A 14,961-nucleotide genomic window follows, 5' to 3' on the forward strand; every position below is an offset into this window, starting at 1 on the left:
AGGTGGGTGGGGGGGAGGCTTTGCCTCTCCCTGGAAAACTGTGGAGGGGGCTTGGGCCCCGGAGACCCAACCTCCCTGTAGTCAGCGCCTGTGCACCAGGCAGCCAAATTAATCCAGAGGCATTCACTACACTAATCCGCTATTGTATCTCAAGATCCCTTGTGTTGCTTTTGAGTCTCAATTGTTTTCAATCAGTCAATCAATCAAATGCACTTTTGTTCATCTTTTGCCCTTTATTTTCAGGTACTTCCCTTATTTGAGCAATTTGACAAGATCACTCTTTGGTTCGGAAACCGCCTCCAAGACTGGGAATCCGTCAAGGTCTTTGCAAGAAAATTGTCTGAAAAGAGATGCTACTACATTAGGTGGGCACTTAAACCATGTTTTTTCAATGCTTTTGGTGTTCACTGACCCCTATGAAACAATTGACTGATTTAGCAAAACACTGTAAAGGATGACTTCAGAGCGCTGAGAAGCTGAGTATGGAATGGTTGTGTGGTAGAGAAGAGCAAGGAAAAAGAGTGAATCTGCAAAAAGTTGAATGCAGTTCACAGAAGACAATCAGCCATTGAGTCTTCTTAGAGTGCACTAAATGGGGAAAAAGCTGGAAAACTGGGGAATGTTTGTGAAGTTGGCTGTTCTGTACAGTCCCTGCTGCTCACTGCACCATGGTGCATGAGGTAGTTACAAACCAGGAATTAGGTTAGAGAAATGTAAGCAATACTGGCAGTTACTCATCATCTATCATGTTCACTTGCTAAAAGTAGTTTGGATCTCTACAAATTTTTTAGGACCTTTCTGTTATAGGGATAGAGGGGATGCTGTGATTTTAAAAAATGCTAGAAGTCCGGTGGTTCCTTGGCCAGCCTTCATATCACTGACGGTACTACAGGTCGATGAAAAAAACCTGCTGTGCAAAATCTTCTGCCCTGCCTAGGGAGTGAACCAACACCAAGTTTTTTAAGAGAACTGGTAACATTAAGAGGCACTAGGAGGTACCAAATTGGCTATCGTTCACAACAGAATTTTGTGCAAATAAGTAGGGGTGTGCAAATAGCGAATAGTAATTTTGAATCGAATCAAGTAAAGAAAAACTGAATATCGAATCGAATACCAGAAAGCTTTTCACATCATTTAATGCTTACAAATTTTGGGCAATACAGTGCTGCAAATGCTTGGAAGTTTCCTGGCATTGCATAACAAGAATCTAGCAAGCTATCAGTAACATAGGTACGTAGAAATCAAGATATACAGTATGGTCTGCGTTCAATAAAGGGAACACCAAATTAGTATACCAGCACTGATTACAGCTAATTAACTTATTTATTGCATAGAAAGCTTTGCTTTTCAGTTTTCCCCAGAAATGCAGAAGAGGTATCCTAAATTTATGACAGGCGGGCTATAGTAAAGTCAACCTGCTCGATGGACGAAAGGACTCCGGATCACATGGCTCAGTCACCACTCCACGTGTAGCCAGCGTCAATGGTAAAAAGCAAGCATTGTGCACGTGGTTTCATTATTAGGTTCGGCATGATTTACCACTTGTCAAAGATACTACAACATGCAGGGTCACGGCAAGTTCACACAACGCTTTCTCTCCTCTCCTCCTTCTTTATCTACCATCCACACCAGTGCATGCAGCCAGGCCATGACACTTTCACATCCGCCATTTAAATCCAAAGCTAGTTTTTTGGCAGGTTGCATGAAGCTACAAAAGAAACCAAAAAAAAAAAAGAGTCCTATGTGCACCTATAATTGGCTTCGGTAACGAAAGACCACCATTCCATATATTGCAAGGATGGCGGCTGTGAACAACTTTGTTGCCATCCCGCGCACTTGCCTACGTTTGTAAGGCAGTTTGTCGGCTTCCCGAGTGTTGCACAGCTGCTGCAAATAGGTCTGTGTTGATTTGGCACCGAACCATAGCTAAGTTGCCGATGCTGTATGAAGCAGTGGTGATTAAGCCCAATGGCCGAGGCAGTGTTGCCGTGACGGAAATGCAGCCCTGACCGATGTGGTAATGGGCTGCAAGCCGTCGTGGAATGCTTGCCGCCAATATGTCTGTGTGGCTTGGCTCATCATGTAATCGGTTCCAACAGGTTAGATTGATGGCTGTTCCAATGGATTAGACTGACAGCTGCATATTCGACATCATTTGCCTGCCTATCCATGACTGATCGGTCCGATCTTCGCGCTTTACAAAATACGTGCTGCTTATGTTGCCGTTCCCTCTGTCCGTGTCATGTTATAATTTCGATTGGGCCTGTCTGCCTGGACAAACGTTGTACCATCGGAAGCAGTCCCGGCCATCGCAGTGCCATTCTGCGAGTTGCGACGTTCGGGTGCTGCGTGTGTAATCCCTGCGTAGTGCTGACGTCGGGGAGTGCTCGCGGTGACAGAGTTTGCCATGTCATACACCTGAGCTTTGGGAGAAAGCCCTAGCCAGCTACACCCTCACAAGCCAGTGCCAGCATGTAGCGAGGGCCGTCGACACAGTGAAAGCCTCTGGTTTCCTGATGAGGGGAGACCACCCCAAAGACAACGCTTAAAGAATCCCTGAATAAAGAGCTTTATTTTCTCTCTCTCTCTCTCAGTGGTCCTATTGTGCTAAAAACAAAGTAAAACGCTTGCTTGGGCAGTATTGAGCGCAAGGGGCTCCGCGGCGCACACGACATGTGACACTGCGCGGGTCTGTACACCGAATATATAGAGTATTAGAAAAATCAAATATGTAGTAGATATCTGATTCGTGAATTGAATTCTTTAAATGTTCGCTATTTGATATGATTTAGTGATATTTGATATTCGCACATCCCTACAAATGAGTGAGCCAGATAAAGACTTGAACCTTGTTATAACAAAATAATGCATATAATGAAGCAAATGCAATTCCCCGTGATATCTGCATAGAGATCCATGTACTTAAAACCTTATTTTAACGATGTAAAATTGTCTTGCTAATAGATATAACAAACTGCTTTGTCTCCAAAAACAAACAATACCCAACCATTCCATGCCGAGTATACAACTTTCTATGAGAGTTGGAACTCTGTGTACAGCCTGCAGTTGTGGTTTATTAAAGGCGTAACGGGGAGTACTGCATCCAAGCGTGCTGTGAAACAAAATGCACTGCAGAATGCTGCCTCTGTGCTGAATTTGAGCATGAGTGGAATAGCAGTTTTGACATTAGAGTTGTTTATATTTGGCATCCTAAGTTATGCAACACACTGTACATTTATTTCGGGCCTCTCTGACACTGGCTGTGTCTTTAAAACCATCTTGTGCACAGCACGAATTGGTTTTTGCAAGCATACCATACTGTCTTGTCTTCCAGGCCCAAGGAGGGCTACCCACTGGCAGCATTGCAGGCCACACCACAGAGTAAGCTTCCGGATGTGCTAAAACGGTGCCAGCCAGTCAGCCATCGAGCCATCACAACGTTCCACAGTTTGAGAGCTGCAGTTGCGGACCTCCTACAAAACATGGACACATTCATGGGCGTTCCTTGGCAGAGGTCTGTCACACAACTACGAAATGTTGCGCAGATAAGGGGAACAGGCATAAATTAGATGTTTTACACAGCCAAACATCGATATAACGAACCTCAATTTAACGAATTTCGCAATGTAACCAACTATTTTCATTTCTCGATCTTAGTTGCATTAAAAACCGTGTATCTTTTTCGCAATTCGATGAAGTAATTTTGTGACATGGTTTCGATTTAATGAAGTTTTTGGCCATTTCAAGCTTGTACTTGGAGCCTTTATGGCTAGTAAATCTAGCAGAAAACTATAAATGTGGCAGCCGAGGTAAAAGGTATTTGAAGTATCCTTGTGCATAAAAAGTTTCAACTGCAAAACCGCCGTCAAAGTGCTGTCGTGTTGGTAAACAACACACATCGATGTCTCATGCCACAATTATCAACGCGACACTTCTCATTACGTAGATCTCAACAATAGTTGAGCCTGTCAAATTTTTTTAGCTATATCAGATTATATGTTTTCCCGATCAGTACATTTTTTCTTGCTTTTTTTTACAAAGCGTATGAACGAGGTTCTACTGTATTTGAGGAAAGTGGCTTTCGAATATCAAATATTTTGTAATTTTGAGTTCACATAGAAAGAAAGATCGAAAGAAAAAAGAGGCTCATTTACATTATCTGGCAGACAGACGTAACACCATTTACAAATGTAGGTCCAGTCAACTGGGGAGCTTGCATATGAGAAATGACCCTGACAATGAAACAAGAGGGAACAGGACACCACATCACGAGGTGCATATAGACTGTTGTGTTTATTGAGCTATAGAAGTGTGGTAGTAGCGAAGCACCACACATTGGTTAAAGGGAGGCAAGTATGGTGAGGCTGGTTAAAGAGTAAATTGTTTTTCCTACATCAAGACAACAAATTTGTACATAAGGTGTCTAAAAGTGAAGCAGTCTTATTGAATGACTGGAAATGATCGAGCATAAGCCTTGTGCATTTGCTTAGGAACTGGTGCCTCCGTGGAACAACCGTGGTTCTTCTGCAGCAAGATAATTGGAAACAGCCCTCATCTGCATTGATCTCTTCTTTGAAACTCCAAATTAGTGTTGTTGTCCCTTACATTTGTACAGAAATGATTGTCCAACATTTTCAAATTATGCAATATCAAATCGAATGCTACATATTGAATCGTTGTTGGCTATTTGACTTGTGTTTGTTATTTTGATTATTCGCACACCCCTAGAATAAAATGATGTTTGGGCTAAACCACCTAAATTTAACACATAAGTAGCATTTAGTCGTATATTTTCTTTAATATACCCTGTTTGGATGCAATGTTCAAGCTGCACAGTTTTCTCATAGGCTTAGATTACCTTGGCTAGCAAGCAAAAGTTAGTTTGGTCAACCAAGTCAACCAAGATACCATAGGTATCCTCTTTGCCATTAGGTTTACTGGCCAAACAGGATCTGGAGGGCCATGAGATAGTATTGCCAACAAAAGCAAGCATAGAAGCTTTAACCTGAATGACAGCAGTTGCATTTGCGGCTGTGATATTTGTGAGGTAGTGCTTGGGGGTCATGTTTGAAAAATCGAGTGAGGCACCTTACAGTGTCCTAAATTTCTCTCAAGGCCTATTTTCCAACTGTTCAGAATTTTCCATAATGCTCACGAATGGGGTTGTGTTTTGCAATTTTACAAAGCTTACATCAAGTTTAAAAAAAAAAAATTCTGTTTTCAAGAAAGTTTTGCTCATTGGTCTGTGAAGCTTCTCTAGGAAGCCTGATAGGGAAAGTTCACAAGAGGAGTATTTGCTTTGAGCAATTGTATGCAGACAAGTTCCTGAAACAGGTGAAATTGGCAACAACAAAGTCGCTGAGATAGTCGCTGTGATAGAAAAGTCACAGGCCTGCAAAGCACACGCAGCACAGTCACAGTGTAAGCTGGAGGACTGGCTCCATAGGAGCTCCATTTCCGGCAGCACACACTACAGGGTCATTGCGGCAAAGCCTATTTGCATTGTTTTCACGAGAACGATCTGAACTGTCTGCCTGGCATCGACGGTGAGTTGCGGCTTGTGCTGCTCTTTATATAGTAGTCTGCTGAGCCTGATGTTGCCTGGTTGCACCCGCGTGCATACCCCTACAATTCGCTCCTTCAGCAGCGGTTCGTACCATGCGAAGAGGCACCATAACGTGTACCGAAGAGTAAACACAGGTATTGAGACTACGCGGCACACATCACATTCCTTAACCCGTGGCATGATGCGATGGTGATGATGATGATTTATTGGCACACCCTTTGAAAAGGGGCCGTGAGGAATAGTCGCCTAGCCTGTTTGAGTTAACCAGGTCCAGCTACATGCAACATGCAACTGCTACATGTCAGGACGCCTGGTGGAAAAAAATGCAACTGCAATGCAATGTTTGGACGTTTTGAGGCTACGCAGTGCGCATGTCACACTGCATGACAAGTGGCATGATACGACGCTAATGACCAAGATGAAGGTGATTCATTTGCATCCACTTTGAAACGGGGCAGTGACAAACAGTCACCTAGCCTGCTTGATTTATCAGGCATGCCGTACATGTTTTTCCTTCCAGCATTTTTGTATAAATCTTTGTGTATCATCTTCTGTTTATTCATCAAGGTTTCTCTATCTACCTTGTACTGCTACCTATGCAACTGCTTCATGACATGCCATCTGTTGTAATAATATGCAACCGCAATGCAAAGTGTGCATGTGTTGACCCTATGCGGTGCGCATGTCGCATTGCGCCTCTCCTTGTGCACTAGAACACGTGTATAGGGCATTTCTGCAGCAAGCTAGCAAGCGCTGGCGTGGCTCAGTGGTAGAGTAGCCGACTCCCAACCAGCAGACCCGGTTTAAATCGCGGCAGGAATTTGTGTTTTTTCTCATTCCTTGCAATAGCTGCGACGATCACTGACGGCGATGCCGGCATCGGTGGCGGCATCAAGTTTTGTCAAGTTTTTATTATTGTGTGGCTGTTTGTTAGTCTTTCTCTCAGTGACGCCAACCATACATAGTTCCGTACGGGTTTAGATATTTGGAACTAAGACACCATATTGAAGATGACTTGGTCACTAAAGTTGGCAACTAAACATTCTTGGGTAGCGTAGGCATTGTGGGCGTGAGTAAATCCATAACTTAGGAGTAGCGCCTAACAAAATCATGCACAGGCAGCTTGATTTATTATTCTGCCACCTGAAGCTGATGGTCAGTGGCTATAGGCAGCTTTTCAGGGTTCTCACTCATCATGACCTCCACCTGCTGGAGAAATTCAACTGTCTGAATGACGTCTGACCACTGGCAGCACCTAATTGTCTTTGTCAGAGATGACAATTGGCCACAAACTGTTGTCTCAGCTAGAAAACGGACCATTTCACAAAATTAAAGAAGGTGGTGATCTCCAATTGGCTGTGGTCGGCATACAAGGTGACTAGGAGAATGTACTGCTTCATCTCCAGTGTCAGAGTGAAAACTGATACCCTGGAATAAATGTGCTATATATGTGACAGAGAGGTTGGTGTGGATGATGGTAAGTGCCTGGACAGATAGAATTAGAATGTTAATGTCTATGGCAATTTGAATAAGTGTCTTTAAATACCTCGTGCATCCGGTAAGTTGCCCAATTGTGGCAGACAGCAGCAAAATTATAACAACCTAGCAATTCTGGAAACTTGGTCACCAACTCTATTGGTCTGCTTCTTTCAAACTTCACTGTGCAAGACACCATTCTTTGGAGGGAAAGTGATGTGTACTCGTAATGTAAAATTAGGTAACCAAATTCCTGGATTTCTTTTGTGTCTGCATTTAAGTTCTTACTATTTGTATTCAATTTTTCCATGGCAGTATGTGTGTGTGAATTTATTTCAGCAGAACGAACATCAAACTCTTTGCTGGAGTGGGTTTGTTTCTGAACAAGGTGGTATCACTAATAGTGTGTCACGGTCTTTCAGATTTCCTGCACTCGTGCGGCTACTTAAAGGTTTTCGCACTGGGGAGCTAACAGTATTTACGGGACCCACTGGTTCGGGCAAGACTACATTTATGTGCGAGTACTCCTTGGACCTCTGCATGCAAGGGGTATGTGTATTGTTGTTGTTGTTGTTGCTTTTTTTATGCTGTATAAGTTTCATATGAATGAGCAGAACTTGGTACTACTTCGAATAGAGAACTGCCGTGCCCAGTTTAGAAATTAGAAATTGCTCGATTTGTACACGTCGAAGATAGTTGCCATATTTGGTGTCTGCTTTTTCTGATCTAATTGTGCTGCAGTATGAAGCAGGATGTCTTTTCGTGCGTGCATTCTCAACTTAAACTCACTGATGCATTATTTTATGAGCGCGGTGGCTGGAATGTTTTTCACTTTCACTCTTTTTTTTATCTTTATAGTTTGTTTGTTGAACATTGCACACTCAAAGTACGTAACAACTGTGCTGCAGTTTATATGTGCGAAGTGCAGCAAAAATTACTGAATCATGCTTCCCTTGCTCTTGTGCAGGTCAACACTCTCTGGGGAAGCTTCGAAATTCAGAATGAGAAGCTAGCCAAGATTATGCTAACCCAGTTTGCCAAGTAAGTATCTGTAAATAAAGCAGTTAGCGTTTCTTGAAAATGCTATGTTAGCAGGAGGTACTCAGTTGTGCATTTGGTAATTTTACGTGCATTGCTTGGATGCGTAAAACAAGTTTGCATCAGATTGGATGCTGTAATAGAGGATGAACAGGCTTGACCCGGTATTGTTGACCTCTGCCACATTTTTTCTCTCTGAATGGGCATGTTAACGTTGTGTTTGTGAAAGGAAAATAGATGCATGTGTCATTCATGACCTTTCACTTATCGTCTACATGCTTTCACAATGCTTGACATTGACCATATGTGACCATAAACAGAAATTTTCAATGCGTGATAGAAATAAATGCACTAGTACTAATGGAGACATTGATTGTTTCTGTGCGCATTGTTCTGTTGCGAGCTTGTTTTTTAAAACAACCTGTACTAAATTGAAGATGGTGCTTCTGTCAATGAAGCTGTGGAACTGCATGCAACCCCCTTTTACCTTGGCTGCATTTCATTTTTCAGGATTTCACTGGAGAATAACATGGAGGAATTCGACTCTTGGGCTGACAAGTTTGAGCTTCTGCCGCTGTACTTCATGACTTTTCATGGAGAAGAGACCATCAAAAATGTGATGGATGTGAGGCTCTTCTTCTATTTTGTTCTTTATCTCAGCACGGCACGTAAAATGAGGCTTTTTGACCTGAAAAGTGCAGTGGCACAGTAACTGTAATCCAGCAGAACCTTGTTGGTATGACCCTGTTTCGCATGATTTCCTGGCGTCAACATTTGCGATCGAGAGTGCAGAAAATGGCCCAATACAGTTACACCTTTTTTTTAACCGATTAGTATGTTCCCAGAAGAACACTGTCTTTTGGCAGCAACATTAAGTATATCGCCAAACTGCGATTGTATGATATGTATTCCAACTGCTAGATCCCATGCAAACAAGAAAAGGTGCAAGGCACTGCGATCGAGAGCAGTAAGCATCTGCAACAGCAGCTGCCCTGCAGCAATCGCCTGCCATGTCATCTGAAAATGCCGCCATGCATTTCTTATTCCAGTACCATCGCCTTGGGTTATCGCATGTCACCATTCACAGCTATCACCGCCAGCTGATTGCAATAAGCATCTTCACCTATCGGTTTGATAGCACATGTGGTCTAGGAAGCGTACTACAGGCTCTTAATAGGTGATAAACCCATATGCGACTGTGTTCCCTGCTGCACGCAGCACAAAAGGAGCATCATGATTCCTTTTGGCAGCATCATGGCATCATATTCATTAAATTGCCAACCAGCTCGATTTCATTTCAGTTTCCCATTGTCATTGAACAACAATGCTCATCTGTGGTTGTTCGGAGCCCATGTGCTCGACGCACACCAGCGTCACGTGCTGCAATGACTCTCACCGAGTGGGCATGCCAAAACTTCCTATATCATATGTAAAATATCTGCATGTAGTTGTTTGGATTGTGTCAGAACAGTGTCTTGACAAATCAACAGTGTTTATCAGCCAATTGATTAACTCTCATGGACATTTCGCAACACAGTGTTATTTGCATCTCAATAGTTGGTTCAACTGCTGTTGTTTTCAGGCAATGTCCCATGCTGTCTATGTGCATGACATACAGCATGTTGTGGTAGACAACGTGCAGTTCATGATGGGCGTTGGCATGGATAACTCCAACGTTGACCGTTTCTGGAGGCAGGATCTCCTGATTGCTGCTTTTCGACGTTTTGCCACGCAGCACAATTGTCACGTGACACTTGTCATGCATCCACGCAAGGTAGGTTCTCCTTGCATGAGCTGCTTTTGAAGCAGATACTGCAAGGGCTAGGTGTAATGCAGTTAATGTTAGGCCCCACTTATAGGTTACTTCTGCTCGTGCCTATGTTTGGGTGGGGCTGCATATTTTAAGGCAAACCGCTACAGAATTTTACTTTGTCTAAATTGGTCTATATATTGAAGCGCTCTTGGAAAAGCTACAGGGCTTGTAATTGTATAATATTTCTTATTAGCGGCCTTTAAATAAAGTACACTTCCATTAATTCAACTCCAGTTAATTCGATCTCAGTTAATTCAATCTCGACTAAAGATCCTGGCTGGCGCTCATGCATTTCTATGGGTTCAAACATTCATTATTTCGATCCTAAAATTGGCCTTTGCCAGATAATTCAAATGACCAGTTGGCATGCATGTGCCTGACCTCAATGTATCCCCAATAAAGGCCTCTCTTATTCACAGCGTGTCTTGGTGCAGCTCAGAGGACAGTAGATGCATTGAACACATATCGTCTTCTCTCGGATACTACTATTTTCAGCCTGCCCTAGAAAGCAATAACGGAAGCTTGCAATTACTGATTATGAAGTTTTCTTGATTCTAATGTGCACCTTTTCTGACTAAAGAAAACTGGGCCGAAAATTTCCTGTGCGGTGCAATCAGAAACGAAAGCATAGTCGGCTTCACGTCGTTTGTATGCTTTACTGCATAACACGGATGAATTGCGGCGAAGCTGACTTTAAGAAATCGGCTGCCATTGTGCACATTAGATTGGGTGCACGTTAGGTTTCTGCTGAGTAAACCATAAACATCGCTTTGGCGCGAACAAGGAGGGGAACAAAGGGAGCGCTTGTCCTTCCTTGTTTGCGCCAAAGCAATCATATTATAGTCTGCTCAGCAATATGAACCAACTAGCCCAGCAACATCTACTTCTGGATTAGATTTCTGCTTTGTTTAAAAGCTTAATTGTCGTTTGCATGTTAGTTTTCTACTTTGAGCTCATAGAAAATGGGAGCACGTTTGATTTGGGGGCGGTTAGAATCAAGCAAATACTGCAAAATAAATGTGACACTTTTTTTTTATTTTGTTCAACCTATTGGATAATTCGGTCAATTTCGTCGGTCCCGCCAGGGCCGAATCAACAAGTCGACTGTAGCACCAAAGCAGACGATGCGTGCACCTGGTAGTTAGCAGGTATAACATAAGGCCTTGCACATTGCCTGCACAATTTTTTAGTGTGTTGTGGGCATAGCCTTTAAGGTCATGGGTCACTTCCAACTTGCGTTAAGGGTGCTTTTTTTTTTTAGCTTTCATCATCAAAAACTTCAGTTTGCCAACATTCTGCGACACATCCATTTGTATTTCAAATATAAAATTTCACATGGACACTGCTCTCTATCTACACTATCTGAAACTAGACATTGTAACACAGTCCAAAACTGTGTTACAAGGGGTCTTCAGGAACTGCAGAAGTTGCATGCATTCTGAAGAAGCGCAGTGGCACTTGAGAGCAGTCACATTAGATACATGCATTGTATTTCAAATTGTAAGTGATTAATTTTGCTGCTGTGGTGATGCTCAAGTGAAGCAAAAGAAAGTAATGTTGTACTAAGTATGCATTGCTGTAGCAACAAGCCCGAACCTACACATTGTCAACATAACACAGAGAAAGCAACTTGTATGAGAGGCAGAATTATACTGATGCATCATTGGTTTATTTTTCTAGTTTCACTTTCCTTCCTTGATCTCTCCTTTTCGAACTTCTCACTTTCCTCGATCTCTCTTTTTGTAACTTTTCACTTTATTTTAATCGTTACCCATCTCTGACATCACTAGGATGTTGCTGTATGTACAGTATGGTGCAATGTTAAAGAGGACACCCAAGCAGTACTATAAAGTCAATTTAACTGGATTATTACATACAGCGTGCACATCAAACACGGACAGAGAAGAGAGACTTGACACAATACTCATGTTACATCTCTCTTCTTTGTCTGTGTTCGATGTGCGTATTGTAAGTAATAAAGCAGATGTATTGACTTGCCCAGCCAGCTACTGTACTACAATTAACTGGAACCTTTCTTCACCCAATATCGGAAAAAGTGACTGATATGATCAGTTGGACATACACCTACACATAAAAAATTACGTTGTGGGCCTTTGGGCTATACTTCTTCAGCAACAATCAGTGGCAGGACATCTAACTGCATGTTCTTTTTCACAGTTAATGGCAATGTACGCTCCGCAAGTGGCAATATAGGTGTCACTTCAACGTAGCCGTGTTCGTGAAAGAGCATGCTTGATGTTGCAAATACTAGAAGGACTTGTTTTGTTTATTGTCAGAATCAATGCTTTAGGAGGCACGACATTCCGGAAATTCAAGCACCTTTACTGACTTTTTCTAAATCTGGTGTGAGGAAACGTGGGCGTTTCATAGGTAGCATTTCCAAGCTGTGCAAGCACCAGAAATTGATACGACTACAATCACCACCACTCATCTTTCATACTTGATAAACTTGAGAGAGCTGTGGACAGGCTAATTCGTTTTGCCACAACTTATGCCTTAAAATGGGAATTGTCAAGAGACCTGTCCTATACCGTAAAATAAGTGTCAGAACTCCGTGTAGGCACGTTAATTTGTTGGATCTCGAATTGCAGCATTCACATAGCGGCACCGTGTTTGCACTAGCCGTTGCATAGACCGGGCAGGGTGCAAGAACAGTCTCTCTCTTTCTTTTTTTTCTTCCTTTCTTTGAGAAAGAGAGATGTGGCTTGGGACAGTTTTCTCAAAGTTAAAGTGCTCACTAAACTTCCGCCCTGAAATAAAGTGAAATGTGAACACTCTAGGAAAAGGATTCGGAGGAGCTCAGCACGAGTTCCATCTTTGGTGGTGTCAAGGCAAGCCAAGAGGCTGACAATGTGCTCATCCTTCAGGACCGGAGACTGACCTCCCAGCAGGGACGCAAGCATCTGCAGGTGAGTGTCTTGCTCGTGGGTGAATTGCCCTCTTTGATTCATCATCAACACCACCTTAATACATACTACCATAAATGGCCACAAAGTGACCTGTGGACTGTGGTTTCCGTGGTGATGCAGTAAAATGTCATTGATTCAGCCCTCGTCAATTCGGAAAAGCGGATAATTCAGACTCGTCCTCTGGCCTTAGCACGAGTATGCATTAATGGAATCAAACTCTTGGTAATTCAAACGTATTTGACTGCACACTGATTAATTTGGAAAACTCTCGGTGTTCGACAAGCTTGGAACGTCACAAATGTGCAATGCAAAAGAGCAAAATCAATTCTAGGGTCCGAGCGAAAACGATGTAGTGGAGTCTACATTGCTGTAGTCATCCGTGGAAATTGTTTGTGAACGACAGAAATGTTGGAATGCTTCATGCCTTTATAGCCTTTATTCTTGCATTTACCGCTGCGCATAACACCATGTTGGCCATGTGCCTTCATAACTGCATAGTCGCCATCCATGATCGAATCGATAGCGACCACGGTTTTGTTCATAGCGGTTATGGCACACAGTAGTTTCGTTCCAACTCGGTACACGCATCAGCCGTGTGCCTTCAGACCTGTGTGGTCACAGTCAGTTATGGTGTCGATATCAAACACGGTTGTAGCGTCAAGTAGTTTTGTTTTGACTTGGAGGGCATGTTGACTGCGTGCCTTCAGAACTGTGGTCGCCGTCCACGATCACGTCGATAGCGGCTTCAGTTTCCTCTGCAGTGGTTGCGGCAAAAAGTAGTTTCATTTAGACTGAGTGCAATTACTCTGCGCACAATGTCAAAAACAACGGCAGAAGCCGTCAAGGATGAAGAGTGCCACCTACATTGCAATGGACGGACGATCTGTTGGCGACCAACTTACTAGCACAAAAAAATATTGTGATGTGTGGGCGACAGTGAAAAGCGTGTCTCGAATAATGATGCCGGCCACTGTCACACTGTAAAGGAAGTTGCAAGGCCTTCGTCGCTGCGAGTGCTGATCAGTCACGAGATGACCAGAATTGCAGCTTCTGCGTTGCTTTTGTGCAACATAGAAGCAGCGCTTGCCAATTCATTCAGTAATTAAAAGCATGTTGACTTAGTAAGCATTCATTTAGTGTTTTCTTGATCCCTCGGTAATTCAACATTTGGTTAATTCGGGCTCTTGTTTCGATCTCGTGAAATCTAAATCAACGAGGGTTTACTGTATTTGCGATATCCTTCATTATGACTGCTACATTGGCTAACTACCACGCTTCCTATCCACAACTGCATCTGACTAGTAAAATCTGTGAACCGACAAGTGCAGCCAGAAAGCAGTCGCAAGCTTTGTAGGTGGCCTTTTAAAGCTGTTGATCATTCGCGAAGAGGTGTACCAATAATTTGACACATTGGCATTTTACAATGTCTCGTGTAGTACTTGGTGTGTAAATGAAGCAGAGATTTTTTTTTTTACTTGTAGAAGACACTAAAAGCTATTGTGTGAAATTAATGTCACTGCATGCAGCTGTTTTACTCTCTTAATGGTAGCATGTACTTTCAGTGGAACAAACACTGAAGTTTGTTCAAATGAAATTTCACTGCATCTCGGAGTGGTTACCAATGGTCACTTGGTGAATTAGCTACAATTTCCCATTTACTAGGAAAACGGCAGCGTGCAAGCAAGTCTTTTGTATAGTGTTTGGCTCTGCGCATGTTGCACTCGTATATATCTTCACCCGTATTTCAGGTAACCAAAAACAGATTCGATGGAGACATTGGGTCAGTGCCCCTGGAATTCAACAAGGAGAACCTCACTTTTTCCGAGAGCACATCGCCATTCAAGAATGCTCCAGAAAGAAAAACAAAAAGTGCCTTTTCCCGTGCCGGTCTTCCACCACCCAGATGAATATTTCTTGCAGCACTGTTAGGGACATCACACTAAATGGAACTCTTGCGTTGATATTTTGCATCATCTCGTAGCTCTGGAGTCCATGTCTTATATTTTACCACCCTGCAGTGAAGTAGTAGTCGTTATATATACTATTATGTTGTACTGGTCATCTTGCTGCAGCCTCATTCTTTGGGGAATAGCTCCGGACTGATGTATTTATAAACAAGAAAATGAACTGATGTAATT

At 42.8% G+C, this 14,961-nt stretch overlaps 1 protein-coding gene across 2 annotated transcripts in view; it reads left to right on the forward strand.

Moving 5' to 3' along the window:
* Window positions 1-14,867, forward strand: part of LOC139057523 (twinkle mtDNA helicase-like) — a 28,305-nt gene extending 13,438 nt beyond the window's left edge. For both annotated transcript variants that reach the window (XM_070535901.1, XM_070535900.1), the window contains 8 exons: window positions 244-365; window positions 3,335-3,514; window positions 7,465-7,591; window positions 8,010-8,083; window positions 8,591-8,705; window positions 9,663-9,854; window positions 12,695-12,823; window positions 14,572-14,867. In XM_070535901.1, the coding sequence (XP_070392002.1) occupies window positions 244-365; window positions 3,335-3,514; window positions 7,465-7,591; window positions 8,010-8,083; window positions 8,591-8,705; window positions 9,663-9,854; window positions 12,695-12,823; window positions 14,572-14,730 (1,098 nt within the window). In that variant the 3' untranslated portion in view covers window positions 14,731-14,867. The remainder of the gene's footprint in view (window positions 1-243; window positions 366-3,334; window positions 3,515-7,464; window positions 7,592-8,009; window positions 8,084-8,590; window positions 8,706-9,662; window positions 9,855-12,694; window positions 12,824-14,571) is intronic.
* The last annotated feature ends 94 nt before the right edge of the window (window positions 14,868-14,961 follow it).

Source organism: Dermacentor albipictus, chromosome 3 (genome assembly GCF_038994185.2).
Source record: "Dermacentor albipictus isolate Rhodes 1998 colony chromosome 3, USDA_Dalb.pri_finalv2, whole genome shotgun sequence".
Taxonomy (NCBI): domain Eukaryota; kingdom Metazoa; phylum Arthropoda; class Arachnida; order Ixodida; family Ixodidae; genus Dermacentor; species Dermacentor albipictus.